Below are 22,726 nucleotides of genomic sequence, written 5' to 3'. Positions count from 1 at the left end.
GGAGAGGTGAGAATTTGATTTGGTGGTAAAGGATCCTCGTGGAGAAAGGTAAGCGGATGCAGAAAGATGGTGGGAAAGCATGGTGCCGTGTTCTGAGGAGAACAGGCTTACAAGAATGCGACGAAACACAGAGACGCGAGAAGAGTCAAAGCTAGCAGTGTGGTGTTTTATCGCCGCGATATCGCAATACCGTTGGAAGATCGCGTAGTTAGGTTGCGGGGCAGGTCAGTTGGCTCGGCTTACCTTGTTATAGCCCAGCATCTCGATGGCGTCGAGTTCCTGTAGCATGTCGGCAGTCAGAGGCATCTGGCGGTGGAAGTTGAGTCTCGAGACGGCGTCCAGGCCCAGCATCAGCACGTTCACAGAGTCGTTCGCCGCCGTTTCCCCGCCGCAGGAGCCTACAGACAGAGCTGGGATAGACATAAGAACTTGCAGCCTCGCAGCGATTCTGTTTCATGAAATGTTGTCTGGCTTGTCACCGTCTGCTCCGCCTGGGGGTCCGAGTTGATCATCAGCAGTTTCCGTAGTACTGGAGATGATCGCAGGCTGTACACTACTTGCAATTCCGACTTACTAACCGGTCGAGCTGGTGCAGTGGAAATTTGTTGCTGCTTATTGCTACGTATCAACGTCTCGCTAACTGTATGCAGAACTCTTAAAACTACAAACTGCACGTGGATTGTACTTGTACGTTGTGCTGTCTTCAATTTTCATTATTAGTCCGCTGTTCGCCAGTGATTGATTTTTATCCTACTTGAAGATTAAATGATTGCATTGAGAAAGGAAGATGTAATTGTCAAAAGAAAGAGAGCTGCTGTACGCCGAAGTGCTGAGTACAAATCTTTGGTGAACGCTGGGGAACATCTAGCTACTGTTGTTGAAACAAGAAGAAATGGTTCAAATGGCTCTGAGCACTATGGGACTTAACTTCTGAGGTCATCAGCCCCCTAGAACTTAGAACTACTTAAACCTAACTAACCTAAGAACATCACACACATCCATGCCCGCGCGGTTCCAGACTGTAGCGCCTAGAGCCGCTCGGTCACCCCGGCCGGCAAACAAGAATAAGATGCGCATGAGGCGGCAAGAGAAAGAAGGCAACTAAAACAAGAACCTTAAGTACTGTGTGTCAGATTTCCTTCTGCAATAACTGTTTCACACGGTATCAAAAGTAGGAGCACCTATGTGACTGTCACATGCGACACTCGAATTTGAGCCTAATGCTAAAGGGCTTCTCAAGATTTGTAATAATAAATCTGATCCAAGTGCTTTTCTGGCAATATATATCATACATAAAAATACAGGATGATCATTCATGCCATTACCTCTGGGACACACACAAGGTTATTCGTAAACACCTCTGAGGTTTCATAAGACGACTGCGCGAAAATTGGAAGACATGCAGATAAACATGCATGTCAACAGGCCATGTCTCCAAATTTCAATTCATAATATTACATTTACAGCTAGTGGCGGAGGGTACCAAGTACCTATACTAATCCTTCCCTTTACTCTTCCATAAGCAAATGGAGCGAGAGACAAACAATTGTCTGTATGCCCCCCTATGTCCCCTAACGTCTCGTATCTTTTATTTCTGGCCCTTAAGCGAAATGTATGTTGGAGGCAGTAGAATAGTTCTGCACTCGGCTCCAAATACCGGTGCTATAAATTTTCTCAATAGGAGCCCGCCTCTTAGTTGCCACGGACCCCGACTACTCGAGCGGTACTCAAGAGCAGCTCGGACTAGCGTCCTGTATGCATACACCTCTGCAGATGAACCACACTTTCCCAAAATTCTCCCAATAAACCGAAGTCGACCGTTCACCTTCCCTACTACAACCCTCACATGCTCGTTCCGTTTCATATCGCTTTGTAACGTTGCGCCCACAAATTTACATGACGTGATGTTTCAAACAGGACACTACTAATACTGCATCCGAACAATACGGGTTTGTTTTTCCTACTTATCCACATTCACTTACGTTTTTCTACATTTAGAGCTTGCTGCTATTCATCACACCAAATAGAAATAATCTCTAAGTTATCTTGTATCGACCTACAGTCTCTAAACTTTCAACACCTTCTCGTACGCCACAGCATCCTCAGCAAACAACGGCAGATTGCTGCCCACCATATCCGCCGGATGATCTACGTATACAGAAAATAATAGCGGTTCTATCACGCTTCCCTGGGGCACTCCTGATGACACCTTTGTCTCTGATGAACACTCGCCGTCGAGGGCAACGTACTGGGTTATATTACTTAAGAAGTGGCGAGTTTGCGTTGGGGTGAAGGCGTGTCAGAACGTGTACACAAATCATCCGCTCCTTACTCTCGCATCGAATTAGGTCGCTCCTGTAGGGTAGGCAACCCAACGAACAGTTTTGCAAAGCAGGCTGCTGTCGCGCCTTCCCTGATGTCAATGAGCTGCACGCACGTATCGGCGTTTGTCGCGCAACAAACGGTGTCCTTACTGGGCACCTGTAAAGACAGATGAAAACTTTGGAGAGGTACTTTACCCATCGATGAATATCTGTTTTCTGTATATCTTTTAGATTTTGTGCAGTCGCCCTCTGAAAACCCGGAGGTACTTACGAGTCACCCCGTATGTCCCATACCTCCCCACGTTTGAGAATGAAATGGCGGGGAATTTTTTCTACATTCTCACGCGCATTACGACATTAATTACAATAAGCATAAATTAATCTCATCCACTGCGAAAAAAAGAGGTCTGTTAGTGGAAGCTTTGAGTGCGACAGTGTGGAACTGACCGTCAGCAGCGGAGCAGTTGTAGGCGGGCATGGTTAGGGGCACGAAGGCGTGCAGGTCCTGCCAGCGCTCGCCGGGGCACGAGACGCGCACAAACTCGGGACCGCCGCCCTCGCTGTCCAACACGCGCAGCCCGGACGCCGGCAGCGGCATGCACCCGTTCGTCACCCTGCGGACACACGACGCAACGTGCGATGGAAGCAGCCGACGTCTGCACCCTGCAGGATTGACATTTCGACAGGAGCATGCGGAGAAGCGGAGCAGCTGCCTCATCCCGCACACAACGCACGCGTAAAGTCAATTATGGTCTACACTTGGGCGAACAAAAGCCAACGAACATCAGCAAATGAGAAATTTGTCAGGCGCAAACGGTAGGGAACGCGAGCGAACAGCAAAAATGGTTAAAATGGCTCTGAGCACTATGGGACTTAACTTCTGAGGTCATCAGTCCCCTAGAACTTAGAACAACTTAAACCTAACTAACCTAAGGACAGCACACACATCCATGCCCGAGGCAGGATTCGAACCGGCGACCGTAGCAGTCGCGTGGTTCCAGACTGTAGCGCCTAGAACCGTTCGGCTACTCCGGCCGGCAGCGAACAGCACTCGCTTGGTGCTCGCTCATGTTCAACTGTATGCACTCGAGCGAGTACCAGTCGCACGTGCTCGCTGTGAGGTCAGAAATCTTTTCAGTGCACATACTGCGACATCGCAGCGATAAAGGCGTGGCAGTATTACATTATATGCCAGCCAGTATGAACGTAGGCAGAGTTTGCTTATTTACTTTATGAATACATAAAGAAACGCAACAGCAGGTTTTGGATTGAGCCACTGGTTAGTTCACGGCCACGGAAAAGAGCATTCGCGTCACTATTTAGAGATTTAAGACATAATGCTGAGGTCCCATACACCGAAGAGCGTAGGGGACGATGCAGGAGACCCGCACCGACGTACTAGGCAAGGCAAAGTGGTGATGAATGATGATGATGAAAACGACACAACAACACCCAGTCATCTCGAGGCAAGAAAAATCCCTGACCCCGCCGGGAATCTAACCAGAGACACCGTGCGCGGGAAGCGAGAACGCAACCGCAAGACCACGAGCTGCGAACGATTTAAGAGAAGATAGAAGTAATTCATTAGTTATTTTTGAATGAGTGTGCAGCAGGTTGATAAGTTAACAGCAAAACTGCGTTCACCCATCGGAAGCAAAGACTATTCGATGAGGCTTTCAATATAACGTACTGTAATCTATTTTTGCCGTGAAACTGCACTTCGGAACTATTCTCTCCTACAAGAACTGGATCATTAACTATCGTATAAGTCGTGCTCAGAGATACGTGGAGCGCGCTTCTGGAAAAGGAATAAATGAAGACTATTTCAAAGTACCTGTCGATGTTAAGCTGAACTTTACTGTTAGCGCTGTTAAATGGTGCTGTGTCCTTCACAATTAGTGTCGTTCCAGAGATAGTTTTAAATTTGAAGACCCTTAGGAGACGTGCGTGGCTCGTGTTCGTGCCATATCTTATTTAACACCCTGTTTCTATCGTACTGCCGCCTCGTTATGTTAATTTTCATTACTGGTCTCACTGAGTTGCTGCCTTGCCTGCCCGTGAGCGGTAGCAGCAGCGCTTATCGATATAGGCCCTGCCGTATTATCTTTGCTGGACTGCTATTACTTCCTGGTCGTCGTGTGTCGTCCAACGAGTTGGAACGCGCCAGCAGTGCAGTTGGGACCGGGCAATGAAGTCAGTTGGAACGCGCCAGCACTGGTGTTCGGACCTGGCAGTCGGACTGTTGGTACGCGGCCGAAGTTCAGTCGGGTTGGAGCGGCAGGGAGGTTCGGATAGCCATGACTCGCCCGACCGTTGCCGGCACACATGGATTGAGTGGGGACGGTCTTCGTTGATCGTCGGTAGGTCCTCTTACCGGACGATGTGTATTTGTTCACCGATCGCTTGTAGGTTGGCGCTGTGTGTCTCAATGCGTGGGTCGTCCTTGTGATTGCACAGTCACTGCTTTTAGCATTGGTCGCGTTCTTCGTCCAAGTGTTTGTGAAATTGTGTGTAGCCTGTGATGTTGACTGCCCAGTTATTTTAGTGCTGTCTCCGTGCTGATATGTAGCAACTGGTCGGTTGGCGCATTTGCGTCGTAGCACCAGTGGGGAATGCAGCGCCAGCGAGTCGCGGATAGCCTTCACTCGCCGATGATTGCCGACACACATATTTTGACTGGGGACGACCTTGTTTGATCGTCGGTCGGTTGTCTTGTCGGACGACGAGTATTTGGTCGGCGATCGCTTATGGCTGTGTGTGCCGACTCGTGATTCGTCCTCGTTATTGCTCAGTCACTGCCGTTAGCATCGTCTAGTTCGTCGCGCAAGTGTTCGTGAAACTGTGTGTAGTTTATGTGACTGTGACTGATAAGTTAATTTAAATGTTGTCGCCGCACTGGCTCTGAATTGGTCGGCTGGCGTGGGGTAGCGAGGAAGGACAGGACAGCTATCACTCGCCCGACGATTGCCGACACACACGTTTGAGTGGCAACGACCTTGCTTGGCCGTTTGGTCGGTCGTCTGATTAGACGACGTGTATTTGGGTCGTCCACCACTTATAGGTTGTCTGTGATCCGTTCTTGCTGTTGTTCCACAGTCCCTGCTGTTAGCATCGTTTGAGTTTTGGTGCAAGTGTGGAGCGGAACTGATCTTGATCATTGGTCCGTTGACTGTCTGCCGGTTGGGTTGCCGTCAGATTGAGAATGGTTGGGCCCACTGCCTGTTTCAGCTAAGCGAACGTTAGTGTTTGAATTCCAGGCCGACCCTGGATGTACTGCCCTATTTTTTTAAAAATTTGTTCTTGTTGTTTGTACTTGTATGGATTCTAGCCGATTTTTTAAAATTAGAGTTGTTTGCTCTTAAGACTAGTTTAAAGAACTGTGTCACTAAGCCTTTGACATTTAAAAAATTTTAATGTTGTTTAATTTTAAGTCTTGGGCCTTCAGCCGATTTTGAGTTTGAGTTGTTTGCTCTTAAGGCCTTCAGCCTAAATTAAAGAACTGTTTCACGCAAGGCCTTTGGCATTTAAAACAAATTAATGTTATGGAGTTTTAAGTGTTAGGCCTTCAGCCTAACTAAAGAACTGTTTAAGGTAAGGCTTGCCTTTTAAATTTCTGATTATGCTTGCGTTTTAAGTTATTGGCCTTCAGGCGTTTTTAAATTGAAGTGCTTTTCAGCCGGTGATTAAGTCCCAAAGATTAAAGCTGTGTGTTAAAAAATTTTTTTGGGCTCTTGTAATATTTGATCAAACAATAAAGTTGTATGTTCGAGAGTAACTGACAGCCCATTTCCACAATTTATACTATCTGACCTTCCCCTACGAGTTAAGCGGGACGTTTCACCTGAAGTGTAGAGGGGCTGTGTGATCTCAGGTTCAAACAGGCTGCACCCAAGACAGGCAGGCGGCAGCTGTTGGTGGGGATGCGAACGCGTGTGCACTGCCCCTTTCACCGACAACGAGTGTGAATCTTGAATCCTTCCTGGTCATGCTGACAAAGTTTTATGAATTTATTTGTAAAAGTATAGACAGTAGAAAATAAAATGTCCTGTGGTGTCTCTCCTGCTCCAAGTCGGCCCGTTTGACATCCTACCCCCCTTAACGAGAACGCCGAGGCTACGACAGATATCCACAGATACGATAGGCTGCCAAGACGCGCCGGTCACCGCACCCTATACGACAGGCCCGAGGCACTGAACGCAGACAACGCCAGCCAGGCCTGTGCCAGCAGATTGCCTGCTGGGCGCTGGCAAGCTACACTGTGCACAAGACAGAGTGACCGTAAAACTCGCACCGTTAACTGTATGATGTCTCATTAGCGCTTCGGCGCACTTCAGGGCCACACATCCGCACCCCCACTAGAATATTCTACACCCACGTAGGACGCCTCATCTAGGGACTCCTAAAATATGTACAAAGTTTTGGAGTAACGCTAAGGAAGGTTGGAGCTTCAGTTCAGTGTTAAGTTCACTACCTCCACAAGTTTCACGCTCACATACAAACAGAGAGAGCTACATTCTTCTTTGCCTAAGCTACGAGGATTATCCAGAAAGTAAGTTTCGATCGGTCGCGAAATGGAAACCACTGAGAAAATCCGGTAAAGCTTTGCACAGATGTGTTGGGCAGTGTCTCTAGTCTGCCCGTCTATCGTGTCGCGTCGCTCTTTTCAGTTTTGAGTGAACAGTGAGCACGTAAAGGTGCGTACAGAATAGTGTCTCCCGCCAAGTATGAGGGCCTGGTTAGAGATTTCGCCTGTGTCATGCAGCCCACATAACACAACTGTCGAGCATTTCCTTGTTCATGCCAATTCTCTGCTGCAATTTGCTAGGGAAATGAAGACGCTCCTGCAGCGTTTCCGATGAGAAGTGTTTCATCACCCACAATACAGTCCGTAATTGGCTCCCCCTGAGCCTCATCTCTGCTTCCAAGAACCGCTGGCTATGAAGACAAAATTTTTCCACAGACAACGAGCTGCAGACCAGTGCAGATAACTGGCTGAAAGCACAGGCGGCTGCTTCCTATGACGAGGATATTGGAAAGGTGATACAACACTACGACAAAACTCGAAGTTGAAGTGGCGACTATGTAGAGAAGTAGGTGAAAGGTGTACCTAACAAATAAAACGTTTCTGGTTTTCACTGTGGTTACCATTTCGATACCATTTTGCTTGCTTCGTAAAAAACCGCGCGTTTCACGTGCAAAATAATCGTCGCTGAAAACCAAAGATCTGAATCGGGGCAATATCGCGTGAAACATGTGTGACGGTTATTAGTACTACAACAGCAAAACGTAGTAATCCTAAGGTTGGCACACTATTCTCGTTACCTCGTGTTCTGTTCCGTTCACAGGTACAAGTGAATGGTAGCGAGCACTGGGAAAATATCTGCGTATCCTCGTTCGTTTGTGTTCGCTTCCGGTCGCTCGAGTGTAAACAGGCTTTACATCTCATTGAACTTACACAAATTGACGAACTACTCAGTGTACAAAGGTATTGACATCAGAGTCTTTTGAAAGAGGTTCCATACGTTTTCATTTTAGTTTTATATACAGCAACAATTTTTGAAATTATACACAGCGAGTTTACGAAAATGCATTTCCTGATAAAGTTGCCGAATTTTCGACATTCAAGAAACATTCTTTGTTTGAAATTTAGGTAAGTAACTTTATGAATGAGATCTTAAGAGTGCACTATATTTTTATCCGCCCAAAACCTCACAAGAGATAATGTAAGTGGGAAGTATACTGTATTGCTACGTTCACGTCAGAAGGCGAGTGGTAGATCGTTTGGTTTCATAAGGAGAAACTAATCGCTAGATTTATAATTATCCTGTTTTTCATGTTCTGATCACATTTTTTACTTATTTTTAACAAAATAAAAAACTGGTGCGTGTTACTCGAGATAATTTGTCTTACAGGGTTGGAAGAAAAAAAGACTTTCAAACAGTGACAGATTTCTTGTGTGTGTTAAAGACTAAAGTTCCTCAGATGAACTTTATTCCGAATCAGATGCTGATAACGGCCTTCTTATTAATAGTCGAAACTTTGCTATGCACATACTTGAACCGCACAGTCACTTTTCTGAAACAGCTTGAGCATCTACTTTGTGCTGACAATGGGGAAAAAAACCTGAACTGGCATTTCGCTCGTCGCTAACACAGACGTTTGAAGGCGACACTGTTACTGTCTTTGTTGAATGACATGATCAGTTCATCTGCTGAAATAAATGCTAAAAAAGCTGTAAATGACTAATGGCTTTCTTCCAGTCTGCAGAGGTAGTTTTTCTTTGCTAGTGAGAAAACCGACTGTTGCGTAATTTTTATTTTATTATTCCTGGCAACTTAACCTTTAATCATGGCTCATATCAACTGCACTGGGTTGCAGTGACTGCGATAAAGTGGCAGTCGAATGTGAACTGTGGTTTATGGAGAGGTAATATTTTTAAGATTAACACTTACGAGCTCGTATGTGTGTGTTATTTGTTGCTCCTTTTTAGTCTTGCAGCGCCTACTCTTACATATTTACGCATAGGGCGCTTAACATATGACGCAAACGCTGTCTCCGGGGTTACCGAGCCGAATGGCTCTTGACTTCTGAACAACTCCAGCTCGTTCCCCGCTGGTGCAATACTTTTTGCAGATAATGAACGAAGAGTTAGGAGTGGTCAAGAAAACAAGTCCGAGTCCACGGCTGCGATATTTATCACTTCAGCGGCATTTGCTCACAGACTCGAGCACAGCTCAACTGGACCCTTATAAAATAAGTGTAGTGGATCGAGTGACCGACTGCAGGTAGTGGGCATATGTAGCGTGAAGCGGTAACTGTCTGCAACGTATCACAGAGGTGTAGAAGAAGTCGACACGAAAAATTATATGCAAGACTATCAAGCAGGAAAAACAAACCCAACTTGTAATACAAAAGCAGCCTAAGTCACAGCGCACGCGTGCCGCAAGAAATATGGGCTAAAATGGCCCTTGGGTATCAAAAACCTTTTATTGTTCCACTTACGAAATGTAAAATTGACGATTGTGTAAATTTTACTCCATAGTTTTGTGAATTTTGAAAGCTTCAAATTAACAATTAAATCACATTGTTTCTCTGGCCTTGTTGCTACAAGAGAACTGTGCTTGCAAGGGCTAAATTTAGATTGAACTGGTAACGATAATCTGTTTTTGCACAGCTTGCTGAAAAGTCTTTCACAGGGAAGGTTAACTTACTGATGTTAACGAAATGCGGTGGCATAAGAGGCCGAAAGGATATTAAAAACCTCACTCAGCGCGCATGCACTTGGGTGGCTTTTGTAGGCCATTATGAGATTGTTTCCCGGCTTGATAGGCCAAAAGTGTTCTACATAAAAGTATTCATTTCGACTTTCCCTGAACGAATGTCAGTCAGTAGAGCACTGTCCGCGAAAATGCATGGATCTCGAGTTCGGGTCTCGGTCCGGCACATGGTTTTAATGTGCCAGAAAATTTTACCCTGAATTCCATTTCCCGACTTTTCTCACCTTCATTGACTAAACAAAGGGGCTTGACGAAATAAACCGGAACGAACTGTGGAAAATTTTAAGAAAACAGAGGGACGGCGTCTCGTTTTAAGAGAGCTGTACAGAGTTCATATATCAATAACAAAATACAAATAAAAATATCAGACAACAGACATAATATGGGTGAAACAGGCCAAACAGCTAAACAGGAGAGTTCCCTTTCACCCACTCTTCTTAATATGGATATCGACGATGTAACAAAACTTTGTTACTGCCAACAGAACGTTTCAAAACTATGTCAATGTTAGCACACAGTTTTTTGTTGATGACCAAGAGCGTTTTTAGGACACCAGCCTAAGCGAGTTGATATCGAAATCGACAAGTAGGTCGTAGAGTATGTGAATATCTTTAAATATTTGAGTTCCAGTGTTAGATATCGGACAAATAGTGAAATACAAAATAAGTTACCTGTTTCAGTATTTACGAGGAACTATACGCAGAACGTTGATACTCTAGTGAAGCTCTATATTGTTATGGCTGTACCAGCACTTCTCTGTGGATGTGAAAGCTGTGCCCTTAATAAGAGAGATTAAAAGAGAATAGGAGCATAGGGAGTGAACATCCTTAGATACATGGCTGAATATACTTAGATAAAAAGAGATTAAAAGAGAATAGGAGCATAGGGAGTGAACATCCTTAGATACATGGCTGAATATACTTAGATTAAAAGAGAAATCGCGAAATTCGAGCAGAACTGAATATGTTAAACTTAATAGTCACAGTAAAACAACATCAGCTAAGACGGAAAGAACACATGAACCTTACGCCAGATGCAAGAATGCTTGAAACAATGTAAACCAAGAGGTAAAAAAACTTTAGGTAGACCAATTAAAAGATGGCTTTACCGATTTTGAAGGAGAGGGAATGGATCAAAAGGCCCAGTCCTTTACGCAGATAATGATATGTTTTTGTATTTCTGTTGCACATTTGCCGATGCCGAGTGAAACCGTTTGTAAGTTATAGGATTAAAAAGGTCCATTACGAAACTAAAAAAGTAACAGAAATTTTATATGGTAGTTCTTTCCATCCAATTCAATAGACATATTTTTATTGAAGCTAGAAAAATACGAAGAGACTAGTTCTTTTCGCTTTCACTAAAAGCCGTTAAAAGATCTTAGGAATTACCTCAAATGGTAACGATTTTTTTTAAATATTTAGCTGTCGAATAAGAGTCAAGAATTCATTTCTATTACAGAGGAACTCATTTTACTCGTAAAAGAAAAAAATATTAATCATTTCGACGATGACTAGCATAGGATTTTGTTTGCAGCACATCCGCAACTTAGCTGCATACTAAGACTGAAACTATCCGCTTCAGTTGTGATGTTTTATGATAAACACGACCGATTTCGGGAAAATAATATTTCCATCTCATGGTGTATACATATTTTGTAATCATGGGACGAAATATAGTTTAAGTCCGTGTAGTATATATGGAATTGTAAAAAAGTAACTACCGATGGTAGTTGGCTTATGGGCATAATCGAGCAAGTGTGGTCAAATTAGTCAATTTAGAAAAGAGGGAATCAGGAGAGGGAAACGAAACGTGTGGGGATATCAAACTACGCGAGTGAAAAACCGAGCAAAAATTGAAAGCACTGAAATCGATCAATAGAAAGAGAAACTCACGCAGTCAGCTGCGAGGTGGTCGCATGCCCTGAACGCCAGACTGCACTGTGGAACAGGCGGACGTGACGCAGTGGTGCGAACGGGAAGCGTGCCGTAAAGCGTAAACTAGCGACGGTCTGACTGCCCGGAAAGAAGAGCCGTCGTAGTTCCGTTCATACTGCACTTACACCATATTTCCTCCCTTGTAAATTTCTACATCTGAAGTGGGAATATAATTTTCCCGAAATCACTAGATTGAAACATTTTTACAGATGTTAGCAAAAGTCCAAGGAAAAGAGAGTAATGTCTGAGGTAGTAGGGCAAATGGGGTGAGGGCGCCAAATGAGAAAACTATCTGATAAAATGTATCCGAACAGACCTAAGTGATGCACAGCCACTAGGTGTTACGAGAGACGTCAGCGTAAAATGAGTCGGGGAGGGGGGGTGGGGGCGGGGGGGGGGGGGGTAATCGTGTTGTCAATAGAGATGCAGTAACAGCAGAACAGGTAAGACTGGAGAGCTCAGTGACTTCGAACGTGGACTACTCATTAGATATGAAGATGGCATGTCCGAAAGAACAGATGCCATTTTCATATCGTTAAGGCTAACCGGCTGGTGACCTCCTTCAGTGTGGAATTGCCTGAACTCTTACGGGACTCGGTAGATTGTCTGTCGAGAGTAATGTGTATAATGGCAGGGACACTACGAATGTAGTGTGTAGACTATAAGTAGAGAATGTGGGTCTCACGGGGAGCGTACAGGCGGCAAGTCCTTGCAGTCGCACTATCCTCTGTGCTCTCGGTGGCTCAGATGGATAGGGCGTCTGCCTTGTAAGCAGGAGATCCCGGGTTCGAGTCACGGTCGGGGCATACATGTTCAACTGTCCCCGTTGATCTATATCAACGCCTGTCAGCAGCTAATGGTATTTGTTTAATTGTAATTTTGCTCATTGGATGTCGCCTGAGTAACAAATCCATCAGAGACACTTCAGTTCTTCTGATGCTGCCAGACTGCTGGTGAAGTGGAAAGGCGGAGGAAGAACTACAGCTAAACCAAGACCAAGCACATCAGTACACCTTGTACAATGACTGTACATAGGGAGTTAAAAAGAATGGGGTACAATGGTGGAGTAGCTGCTAATGAGCAATACATTTCTGTATACAGAGATGAGCGACAACTGAAGTGGTGTGAAGGGCGACGCCACTGGGCAGCAGATGACTGGAAACGAGTGATTTGGAGTTATAGGTCGTGCTATGACAATCCGATGGAAGGGTTTTGGATTGGCGTACATCTGAAGAACGTTGCCTCACGTCACGTGTAGTGCTGCAGTGAATTACAGAGGAGGTGGTGTGTTTCTCATGGTTGGGGTGTTGTCCCTTACTCCTTTTAAACAAACTAAGTCAGAAAGGTATGAACACATTTTACAGCATTATGTACTGCGTGCAGTAGAGGAACAATTCTGAGATGATGATTCCATCAGCATGACAGTGCACTCTATGTGATGTGTGAAGCACGGTTTGTGGACACGACTAATCCTGATATGGACAGGCCTGCCCAGAGCCGTGGCATGAACCCAGTGGAACAACTTTGGGATGAGTCAGAACGTCGACTTGGCTCCAGATCCCAGTTGTCCAGGACACTGTCTTCTCAGGTTTCGGCTCTTGAGGAGGAATGGCAAAAATTTGGACCCCTAAAATGAGACCCAGCTGAGTCAAGCCGTCGTACAGGCGAAGGTCACACTGCCATATTAATGTCCAGTAATCTGTGTCCGGATACTTCTGATCAGGTAGCGTATGTCGTCTGTGTGGAAAAAAGGCCGTCTGCGCACACCAGCGCACGCAGGAGGTGTAGAGAGTTAAGGCAGCAGGAAGGCCCGGATCTATGGGGGGGGGGGGGGGGGGGACCTAGGTATCTGCCCCGGACGGCAATTTCAGGGGCCAAAGAAAAAGTCTTGTTCCACAAAGTGCCTTACCACCCAGCGCACGTTGGTCTGTCGATTACTCATTGATTCTGAAACGCATCCCAGTTGGTTTTTGAGCATTTTGAACACATCCTAAGTTTATTTTTGAACGAATCATAAGTTGATTTTTTAATGTGTGCATAGTATACGTCATGTCTCTGCAGGGGAATCCCGGTCGGATCTACAAATAAAAAACTTTCCCGCAGACAAAAGGGGACGGGGCTATAGGAACTGAGCCGAACAAACCCGAACGAGTGAATGCCAATCGCTGTTTATGTCGTTGATTGGTGTGCAAAGAATCAGAGTTGTTATAATTATTAGCGAAATCCATACATTCAGAGCACCAGAGTGGAAATAGCTGGTAAGAAAGATTACACGTTATCTTCTCGTTACAGCCAAGAAAATGAAATTTTGAAAGAAAATTTTCGCCAGATTGCTACAATGCCAGTTGCACATTCCCCAGTTAGCGGTCGCTGTAAGTTCTATTCTCGGAATAGCGCGCAAAACGCATTGTACGAACACATGATAACGTCTAACCGGAGAATAAATGCGGGATAAGTGAACCTGTGACTCTCGCAGGATTAGACAAGTTAACTGAGAATGAGTTTTGACGATGGCAGGAATAGTTTCGAAATTAGTGATGACAAGATGATTTTTCAGAACGGGAAAGGAGAAAACAAGGGGACATCGAGAAATTATATGGAAGAATATGATGATTCCAAATTTATATAAACATTTCGTACTACTACTTTTCGATCTCATGCTTGAGAAACTGGAGCTTGTGAGTGAAATGTGAAAATACACTCCTGGAAATGGAAAAAAGAACACATTGACACCGGTGTGTCAGACCCACCATACTTGCTCCGGACACTGCGAGAGGGCTGTACAAGCAATGATCACACGCACGGCACAGCGGACACACCAGAAACCGCGGTGTTGGCCGTCGAATGGCGCTAGCTGCACAGCATTTGTGCACCGCCGCCGTCAGTGTCAGCCAGTTTGCCGTGGCATACGGAGCTCCATCGCAGTCTTTAACACTGGTAGCATGCCGCGACAGCGTGGACGTGAACCGTATGTGCAGTTGACGGACTTTGAGCGAGGGCGTATAGTGGGCATGCGGGAGGCCGGGTGGACGTACCGCCGAATTGCTCAACACGTGGGGCGTGAGGTCTCCACAGTACATCGATGTTGTCGCCAGTGGTCGGCGGAAGGTGCACGTGCCCGTCGATCTGGGACCGGACCGCAGCGACGCATGGATGCACGCCAAGACGATAGGATCCTACGCAGTGCCGTAGGGGATCGGACCGCCACTTCCCAGCAAATTAGGGACACTGTTGCTCCTGGGGTATCGGCGAGGACCATTCGCAACCGTCTCCATGAAGCTGGGCTACGGTCCCGCACACCGTTAGGCCGTCTTCCGCTCACGCCCCAACATCGTGCAGCTCACCCCCAGTGGTGTCGCGACAGGCGTGAATGGAGGGACGAATGGAGACGTGTCGTCTTCAGCGATGAGAGTCGCTTCTGCCTTGGTGCCAATGATGGTCGTATGCGTGTTTGGCGCCGTGCAGGTGAGCGCCACAATCAGGACTGCATACGACCGAGGCACACAGGGCCAACACCCGGCATCATGGTGTGGGGAGCGATCTCCTACACTGGCCGTACACCACTGGTGATCGTCGAGGGGACACTGAATAGTGCACGGTACATCCAAACCGTCATCGAACCCATCGTTCTACCATTCCTAGACCGGCAAGGGAACTTGCTGTTCCAACAGGACAATGCACGTTCGCATGTATCCCGTGCCACCCAACGTGCTCTGGAAGGTGTAAGTCAACTACCCTGGCCAGCAAGATCTCCGGATCTGTCCCCCATTGAGCATGTTTGGGACTGGATGAAGCGTCGTCTCACGCGGTCTGCACGTCCAGCACGAACGCTGGTCCAACTGAGGCGCCAGGTGGAAATGGCATGGCAAGCCGTTCCACAGGACTACATCCAGCATCTCTACGATCGTCTCCATGGGAGAATAGCAGCCTGCATTGCTGCGAAAGGTGGATATACACTGTACTAGTGCCGACATTGTGCATGCTCTGTTGCCTGTGTCTATGTGCCTGTGGTTCTGTCAGTGTGATCATGTGATGTATCTGGCCCCAGGAATGTGTCAATAAAGTTTCCCCTTCCTGGGACAATGAATTAATGGTGTTCTTATTTCAATTTCCAGGAGTGTATATCTGAACATAAAACTTTTCGTTTGTAGTAGGCATAACAGGCATTTGATATCAGTATTTTGTGAATTCTGTACTGTTATTTATATAAATGAAGTAAATAAAAATGACCATTTGTGCCAAAATAGTCTCGCTTATTTAGCGTGTGTTACAATCGCTGCAACATTAGAAAGGACTATTACGTTTTATCTAGCAGACAGTGACAAAGTAGACGTAATCAAATAGAGAAAGCACACCAGTCTTCGGTACTATTCATATAAACAGCTTTTTCAGTATTAGACAACAACGTTTCGATTTTTCATGTAGCAAAACATTTGATGTAGTTTGACGAGGTAAAAAATTCTTTCGCAAAAAAGGAAAGTACGCCATGTAAAGCTGTAGCAAGATTAGAGAGAAAAAATGCTGGGACCTAAGGATTCCAGGTATGTGTACTGTCTTGCTTGTCTCTTGCCTTTACTGGTTTTATGTTTCCTATATCTAATTTTGTGTCACATAAAAGAGAAAATTATTAGCTAATAGACAGTAAAGAGTGCAAACTTTCTGAAGACAACTTATTCTCCCGGTGACAAATGATGCCTCTCAGTATTAATTGTAAGTTTTTCTTTAAGGGGGGTAGGATGTCAAACGGGCCAAGAGGGAGCAGGAGAGGACCACAGAAATTTTAATTTCCACTGTCCTGAAAATAGGTTTGATGGCTTCCGTTACAAATATACTTGTTTGAATTCCACAGTGCGAAACGCAGTGACGTGCGACAGAAGAATTTTGTGCGAAGAGGCGTGGCACTGCACTTTGGCACTCTTAAGACCGAATAACATGTCTTTCATTTCCTCGAACATATAGGTTTTGTACATAAAACTCTTCGGAAAGATGTACGCAAAGAAACGAACATATTTTTGAGAAATCGATTATTTTTAAATTTTTGAAGTCCTTTCTCAAGCGATCGAGAGGGGACAGGGAGCGCCACAATCAAGTTTTTGCCCCGGTTCGGAAATACCGTAGAGTTGGGGCTGATAGCAGGCAGAGAATGGCGAGCAGAGCAGATTCTAGTGTTACAGATTTTGCTATTCACACGCATTTAATCAAATATAACAGTAATGATGATAATGCCTGGCAATGTTTGCCTACAAGATAAAGAACGCAACCTATAACACTAGACTGCTTACTCACAGCAGTTCTGCTTTGCCATTTTTGGTACGACTTGGAAAGAGAGAAAAATTAATGTATGATCGCCTATGCGTCGGTTCTCGATTGTGTTCAGGAGACGTAAGGTTTGATTACGCGAAGGTAGTTTCGTGACTGACCTTTGACCCGGATAGCCTTCACGCAATCAGAATCTTTGATGAAAATACCTAAGGGATCTATTTGAATAATAAAAAAATGGAAATGAATGCAAAACAGTGAAATTTTGTAAAAAATTAGGATATTGGAAATTGAACACGTTAATGTCCTCTCGAATACAATCGAGATACCGCGATGAAGAGCGAATCTGTAACAAAGCTTACATACATTGAAAAATCATGGTGAGTTTAAAGAAAAGAATGAGCAGAGATTTTCTGTAAAGTGAAGCATCAATATATTCTCAAAGAACAAAGGCGTTAAGATAATACACATTAACAAATATACACTCCGTCTTCAGCCCACGAGTGGCCTACCGGGACCATCCGACCGCCGTGTCATCCTCAGTGGAGGATGCCGATAGGAGGGGCGTGGCGCCAGCACACCGCTCTCCCGGTCGCTATGGTGGTATTCTTGACCGAAGCCGCTACTATTCGGTCCAGTAGCTCCTCAATTGGCATCACGAGGCTGAGTGCACCCAGAAAAATAGCAACAGCGCACGGCGGTTTGGATGGTCACCCATCCAAGTGCCGACCACGCCCGTCAGGGCTTAACTTCGGTGATCTCACGGGATTCGGTGTAACCACTGCGGCAAGACCGTTGCCTTAACAAATATAAAATGAATACAAAACTTACATTTTTATGTTTCTCTCGTACATGGATGAGTTCAACAATCGCTACTTTTGTATGGCCGAGATTTCTTAAAAATTAAATGTTCTGGCGTGCGCATAAGCACTTTTTAGCGTCATACGGTTTACCGAAGCAATTTGCTTGGTGATTTACATGGTTTTTGACACTAAATAAAATATAACTTGTAGAAGTGGTACACAACACGTCTTAACAAGTCGGCTCCTGCCTTGGACATGGATGTATGTGATGTCCTTAGGTTAGTTAGGTTTAAGTAGTTCTAAGTCTAGGGGACAGATGAACTCAGATGTTAAGTCCCATAGTGCTCAGAGCCACTTGAAACATTTTTTTTAACAAGTAATGAAGTCTCTAGAACATTTCTTAACAAATGATGGATTGTTCTTTCAAATGTTTCGCAGCTTATAGCTATCGGGCGCTGTCGCAATGATTTAAATATCTGCGTCCAGCGGGTCATAGCGCAACGGCCTTGCCGCAGTGGATACACCGGTTCCCTTGAGATATCCGAAGTTAAGCGCTATCGGGCGTGGTCGGCGCTTGGATGGGTGACCATCCAGGCCGCCATGCGCTGTTGTCATTTTTCGGGATGCACTCAGCCTCGTGATGCCAATTGAGGAGCTACTCGACCGAATAGTAGCGGCTTCGCTCAAGAATACCATCATACCGACCGGGAGAGCTGTGTGCTGACCCCACGCCCCTCCTATCCGCATCCTCCATTGAGGATGGCACGGCGGTCGGATGATCCCGGTAGGCCCTTGTGGCCTGAAGATGGAGTGGTAAAGCGGGTAATAGTGTTTATTTGAAATATTTTAAAGCTGGACGCGCGTCTTGGTGTAGGCGCACATTATAAACTGATTTGTCTGTTTACACATGCGCTGTTCATGCTTAATATCTTTACGAACTCCTCTCTTTTATGACAAATACCTCATTTGCAAAGTATCTGAAATCCAATAATGGTAGAAGACTCACGAGTAGGCAGAGTCGGAGCGCGGCCGCGGCAGCAGGAGCTGCAGGCAGCAGTCTGGGCGGCGGTCCCGCGTCCAGAGGTGCGTCGCGTTGGACAGCACGGCGGGGCTGGCGCCCAGGCAGGGCGGCGCCGGCTCCCGCTGCAGGTAGGGCGCCACCGCGGCGGAGCGCAGCTCCATGGCGGGCAGCTCGCAGCCGGGGGTGGACACCAGCAGGCGGCGCCGCCAGCCGGACTCTGTGGGCAGGCGCCACGGTCAGGGGGTGGCGGGCAGTCGAGGAAGAGGTCGCACATGATATCTTGCGAACCGTGGATGAAGGGTATCACACGGATGCATACTCCTTGACTTCCGGAAAGCGTTTGACTCGGTGCCCCACTGCAGACTCCTAACTAAGGTACGAGCATATGGGATTGGGTCCCAAATATGTGAGTGGCTCGAAGACTTCTTAAGTAATAGATCCCAGTACGTTGTCCTCGATGGTCAGTGTTCATCGGAGGTGAGGGTATCATCTGGAGTGCCCCAGGGAAGTGTGGTAGGTGCGCTGTTGTTTTCTATCTACATAAATGATCTTTTGGATAGTGTGGATACCGATGTGCGGCTATTGCTGATGATGCTATGGTGTACGGGAAGGTGTCGTCCTTCAGTGACTGTAGGAGGATACAAGATGACTTGGACAGGATTTGTGATTGGTGTAGAGAATGGCGGCTAACTCTAAATATAGGTAAATGTAAATTAATGCAGATGAATAAGAAAAAGAATCCTGTAATGTTTGAATACTCCATTAGTAGTGTAGCGCTTGACACAGTCACGTCTATTAAATAATTGGGCGGAACATAGCAGAGCGATATGAAGTGGGACAAGCATGTAATGGCAGTTCTAGGGAAGGCGGATAGTCGTCTTCGGTTCATTGGTAGAATCTTGGGAAGATGTGGTTCATTTGTAAAGGAGACCGCTTATGAAACACTAATACGACCTATTCTTGAGTACTGCTCGAGCGTTTGGGATCCCTATCAGGTCAGATTGAGGGAGGACATAGAAGCAATTCAGAGGCGGGTTGCTAGATTTGTTACTGGTAGGTTTGACCATCATGCGAGTGTTACGGAAATGCTTCAGGAACTCGGGTGGGAGTCTCTGGAGGAAAGGAGGCGTTCTTTTCCTGAATCGCTACTGAGGAAATTTAGAGAACAAGCATTTGAGGCTGACTGCACTACAATTTTTCTGCTGCCAACTTATATTTCGCGGAAAGATGACAAAAGATAAGAGAGATTAGGGCTCGTACAGAGGCATATATGAAGTCATTTTTCCCTCGTTCTGTTTGGGAGTGTAACAGGGAGAGAAGATGCTAGTTGTGGTACGAGGTACCTTCCGCCACGCACCGTATGGTGGATTGCGGAGTATGTATGTAGATGTAGATGAGACGCACTACGGAATGCAGGCGGCCGCGACCGTTTCAAAGAAACCATCGCAGCACTCGTCTCAGGTTATTTACGGTGACCGAGCAAAAATATGGGAACACCAAAAACACAGCATCTTGCGCATTCAAAATAGCCTCCTCGGAAGACATAAATACTGGCCCTATATCGTTCTCAAGAGAATGTTTTACCGTTCTTCCTGCAAAATAGTGTCAAGTTCAGGTAACGGCGATGGATGTGCACATTGATCACGCCCTGTTCTCTCCAAAGTCCACAAAGGCTCAACAGTATTGAGGTCTGATGACTGTGATGGCCACGCAAGATGCGCTACTTCATCCTCGCGCTCACAAACCCACTTCTGGACAACGGGAGCTGTGTGAACAGGGGCGCTGTCATCTTGGAAGGCAGAGTCACCGATGGGAAACAAACATTGCGTCTTGGGAGGTACCCGATCAGCTAATATGGTCACATAGTCCCTGGCAGTAATGAGGCCTTGAAGAGCAGCCACGGGGCAATATCACGAAATAGCCACCCAAAACGCCATCGAACACCAGCCACGTTTCACTCTTAGGTCGTAAACTCGGTCAGATACTGGAAATAGTGTGAAATAAGACTCATCTGACCGAAGTAGCTTCCATTACTCCAGTCCAGGTTTAACGGCTTTGGGAACACGTTTATCTGTTACGGGCATTTGCTCCACTGATGACCGGTTTTGAAATTCCAGCTCGCGTTGTATTTCCCTACTTCTGGAGTTCACTTCGCGTTGTTTTGATGCAGACAGGGTTCGCGAATGCGACATTCAGTTCCGCAGTGACTTGTAACTATCGTTCTCCTATTTTTCGTCACAATCCTCTTCAATGGCCATGTGTCTCTTTTACTCAACACACAAACCTTGGTCCGCATTATAGATCTTCGATATGGTGCTTTACAAAACAGCAAACACTTCGGTTCCCTCGGCACGTAATCACTCATCATATGAGTACCAACAATCTGCCTACAATTTGATCACTTAGCTCCGACGTAATGTACTCACAAGTGCACAGACACTGTTCTGACCACGACTGACACTGGGAATGAGTAGAGGTCATTGCGCAGCTGCGTTTGTGGTCAACCTGCAGGCTTGGCTAGCATCTGCATTTATGTTGAAGCACGTATTTCTCGCCGCGTTCCCATATTTTTGTACCATCCGTGTAAGCAGCAAACTAAGGATATGGGACATGTATAAACTGAAGGAACCAGAGGATGCTGAAAGTTTCTGAGGGATCATTAGGCAACGTTAGAAACAGGAGAAATCAGTACAATATGAAACGAACAAGTAGCTTTGAATGATGAAATACGAAAGACAGGTCAGTAACACATAGATTAAAAGACTAGGTTAAGAAGGCAAAACTATATGAATAGCATTTCTAAATTTAGACAAAGCTTTTGGCAATATGGGCTCGGCTACACTTTTTGAATGAAGCAGAGACAATACACAGGGATCGAAAGATTGCTTACAACTTCTACAGAAATCAGAATGCGGTTGTAAAAGTCTAAAGGCATGAATCGGAAACCATGGTTGAGATGGGAGAGAGAGACGGTTGAAGCATATCTTCAATGTTATTCAGTCTGTATATTGAGCGAGCTGTGAAGAAAACCAAGGAGAAATTTGCAAAGGGGAGTAAAGAACTGGCGCTCGTACTCTTACGGATTTATAGAGAGCATTGCAGGATTCATAGTGTCAGTTCCCTCCAGCACTAATTCAGACATTAGTCGAGTCCATGCCACGTCGTGCTGCGGAACTTCTGCATGCTCGCGTGGCCCCTACACGATATTAGGCAGGTGAACCAGTTCCTTCAGCTCTTCACTGTACATTCATACACTGTAAACCACTGCGGACGCATACCACAATTAAGGTTCTGTCCCGTTCCATTGGGAATGGCCGCCGGAGAATGGTTACTTAAATAGCACTGGCCCCACTGTGATCGGTGTAATCTTGCCTTCGCGGTCCGTGCAAGAGAGGTGCTTAAGAAGCAACAGAGTATTCCTAATTTCCTCACTTAATACTGTTTCTTGAAACTGAGTAAATATAATTTCGTGGAACAGCTGGCGTCCATCTTCGGGCGTTATCCAGTTCAGTTTTCCAGTCTCTCAGCGAACCTCTCCAGTGGGTCAGACAAACTGCCCTCCTACCGACAGCCACGGTCGCAGGTTCGAATCCTGCCTCGGGAATGGATGTGTGTGATGGCCTTAGGTTAGTTAGGTTTAAGTACTTCTAAGTACTAGGGGACTGATGACCTCAGATGTTAAGTCCCATAGTGCTCAGAGCCATTTGAACCATTTTGAAAATATGGATACACCAGAAAAATAACACGGTACCATGCCTAATACGGTGTTGGAAAACTTTTGGCGTTGGAAACAGCATTCAGTCGTATTGAAAGTAACAAATGCAGCGCCTGTTTGGTTTTCAGTGGAAAGTTATACCATTTTTCCTGCAAAATAGCGGCAAGTACAGGTAAAGACGATGGAGGTGGATAGCGATCACCCAGCATTCACTGCAAAGTAGATCATAAAGGCTCAATAATGCTGTGAGTTGACGACTGTGGTGCCCAGGGGAAATGCGACAATTCGCCCTCGTGCTCACAAAACCAGTCCTGGACGATGCGAAGTATGTCAACAGGGGTCGTGTCGTCCTGGAACACAGCATCACCATCAGGGAAAAACCATTGTAGAATG

General features: G+C 45.9%; 1 protein-coding gene and 1 non-coding gene across 2 annotated transcripts in view; one reads left to right on the top strand and one right to left on the bottom strand.

The window, feature by feature from the left end:
• Positions 1–22,726, bottom strand: part of LOC124775927 — a 131,154-nt gene that overhangs the window by 70,764 nt on the left and 37,664 nt on the right. Inside the window, exons 3-5 of the mRNA XM_047250772.1 lie at positions 18,604–18,835; positions 2,772–2,938; positions 244–398 (exon numbers count right to left, since the gene is read on the bottom strand). Of these exons, the coding sequence (XP_047106728.1) occupies positions 244–398; positions 2,772–2,938; positions 18,604–18,835 (554 nt within the window). The remainder of the gene's footprint in view (positions 1–243; positions 399–2,771; positions 2,939–18,603; positions 18,836–22,726) is intronic.
• On the top strand, positions 12,267–12,341 carry Trnat-ugu. Its single transcript has one exon. It is a non-coding gene; the product is annotated as a tRNA-Thr (tRNA).

This window comes from Schistocerca piceifrons, chromosome 2 (assembly GCF_021461385.2).
Source record: "Schistocerca piceifrons isolate TAMUIC-IGC-003096 chromosome 2, iqSchPice1.1, whole genome shotgun sequence".
Taxonomy (NCBI): domain Eukaryota; kingdom Metazoa; phylum Arthropoda; class Insecta; order Orthoptera; family Acrididae; genus Schistocerca; species Schistocerca piceifrons.
Note: the sequence above shows the minus strand (reverse complement) of the source record. Positions and strands in the feature narration are given on the sequence as shown.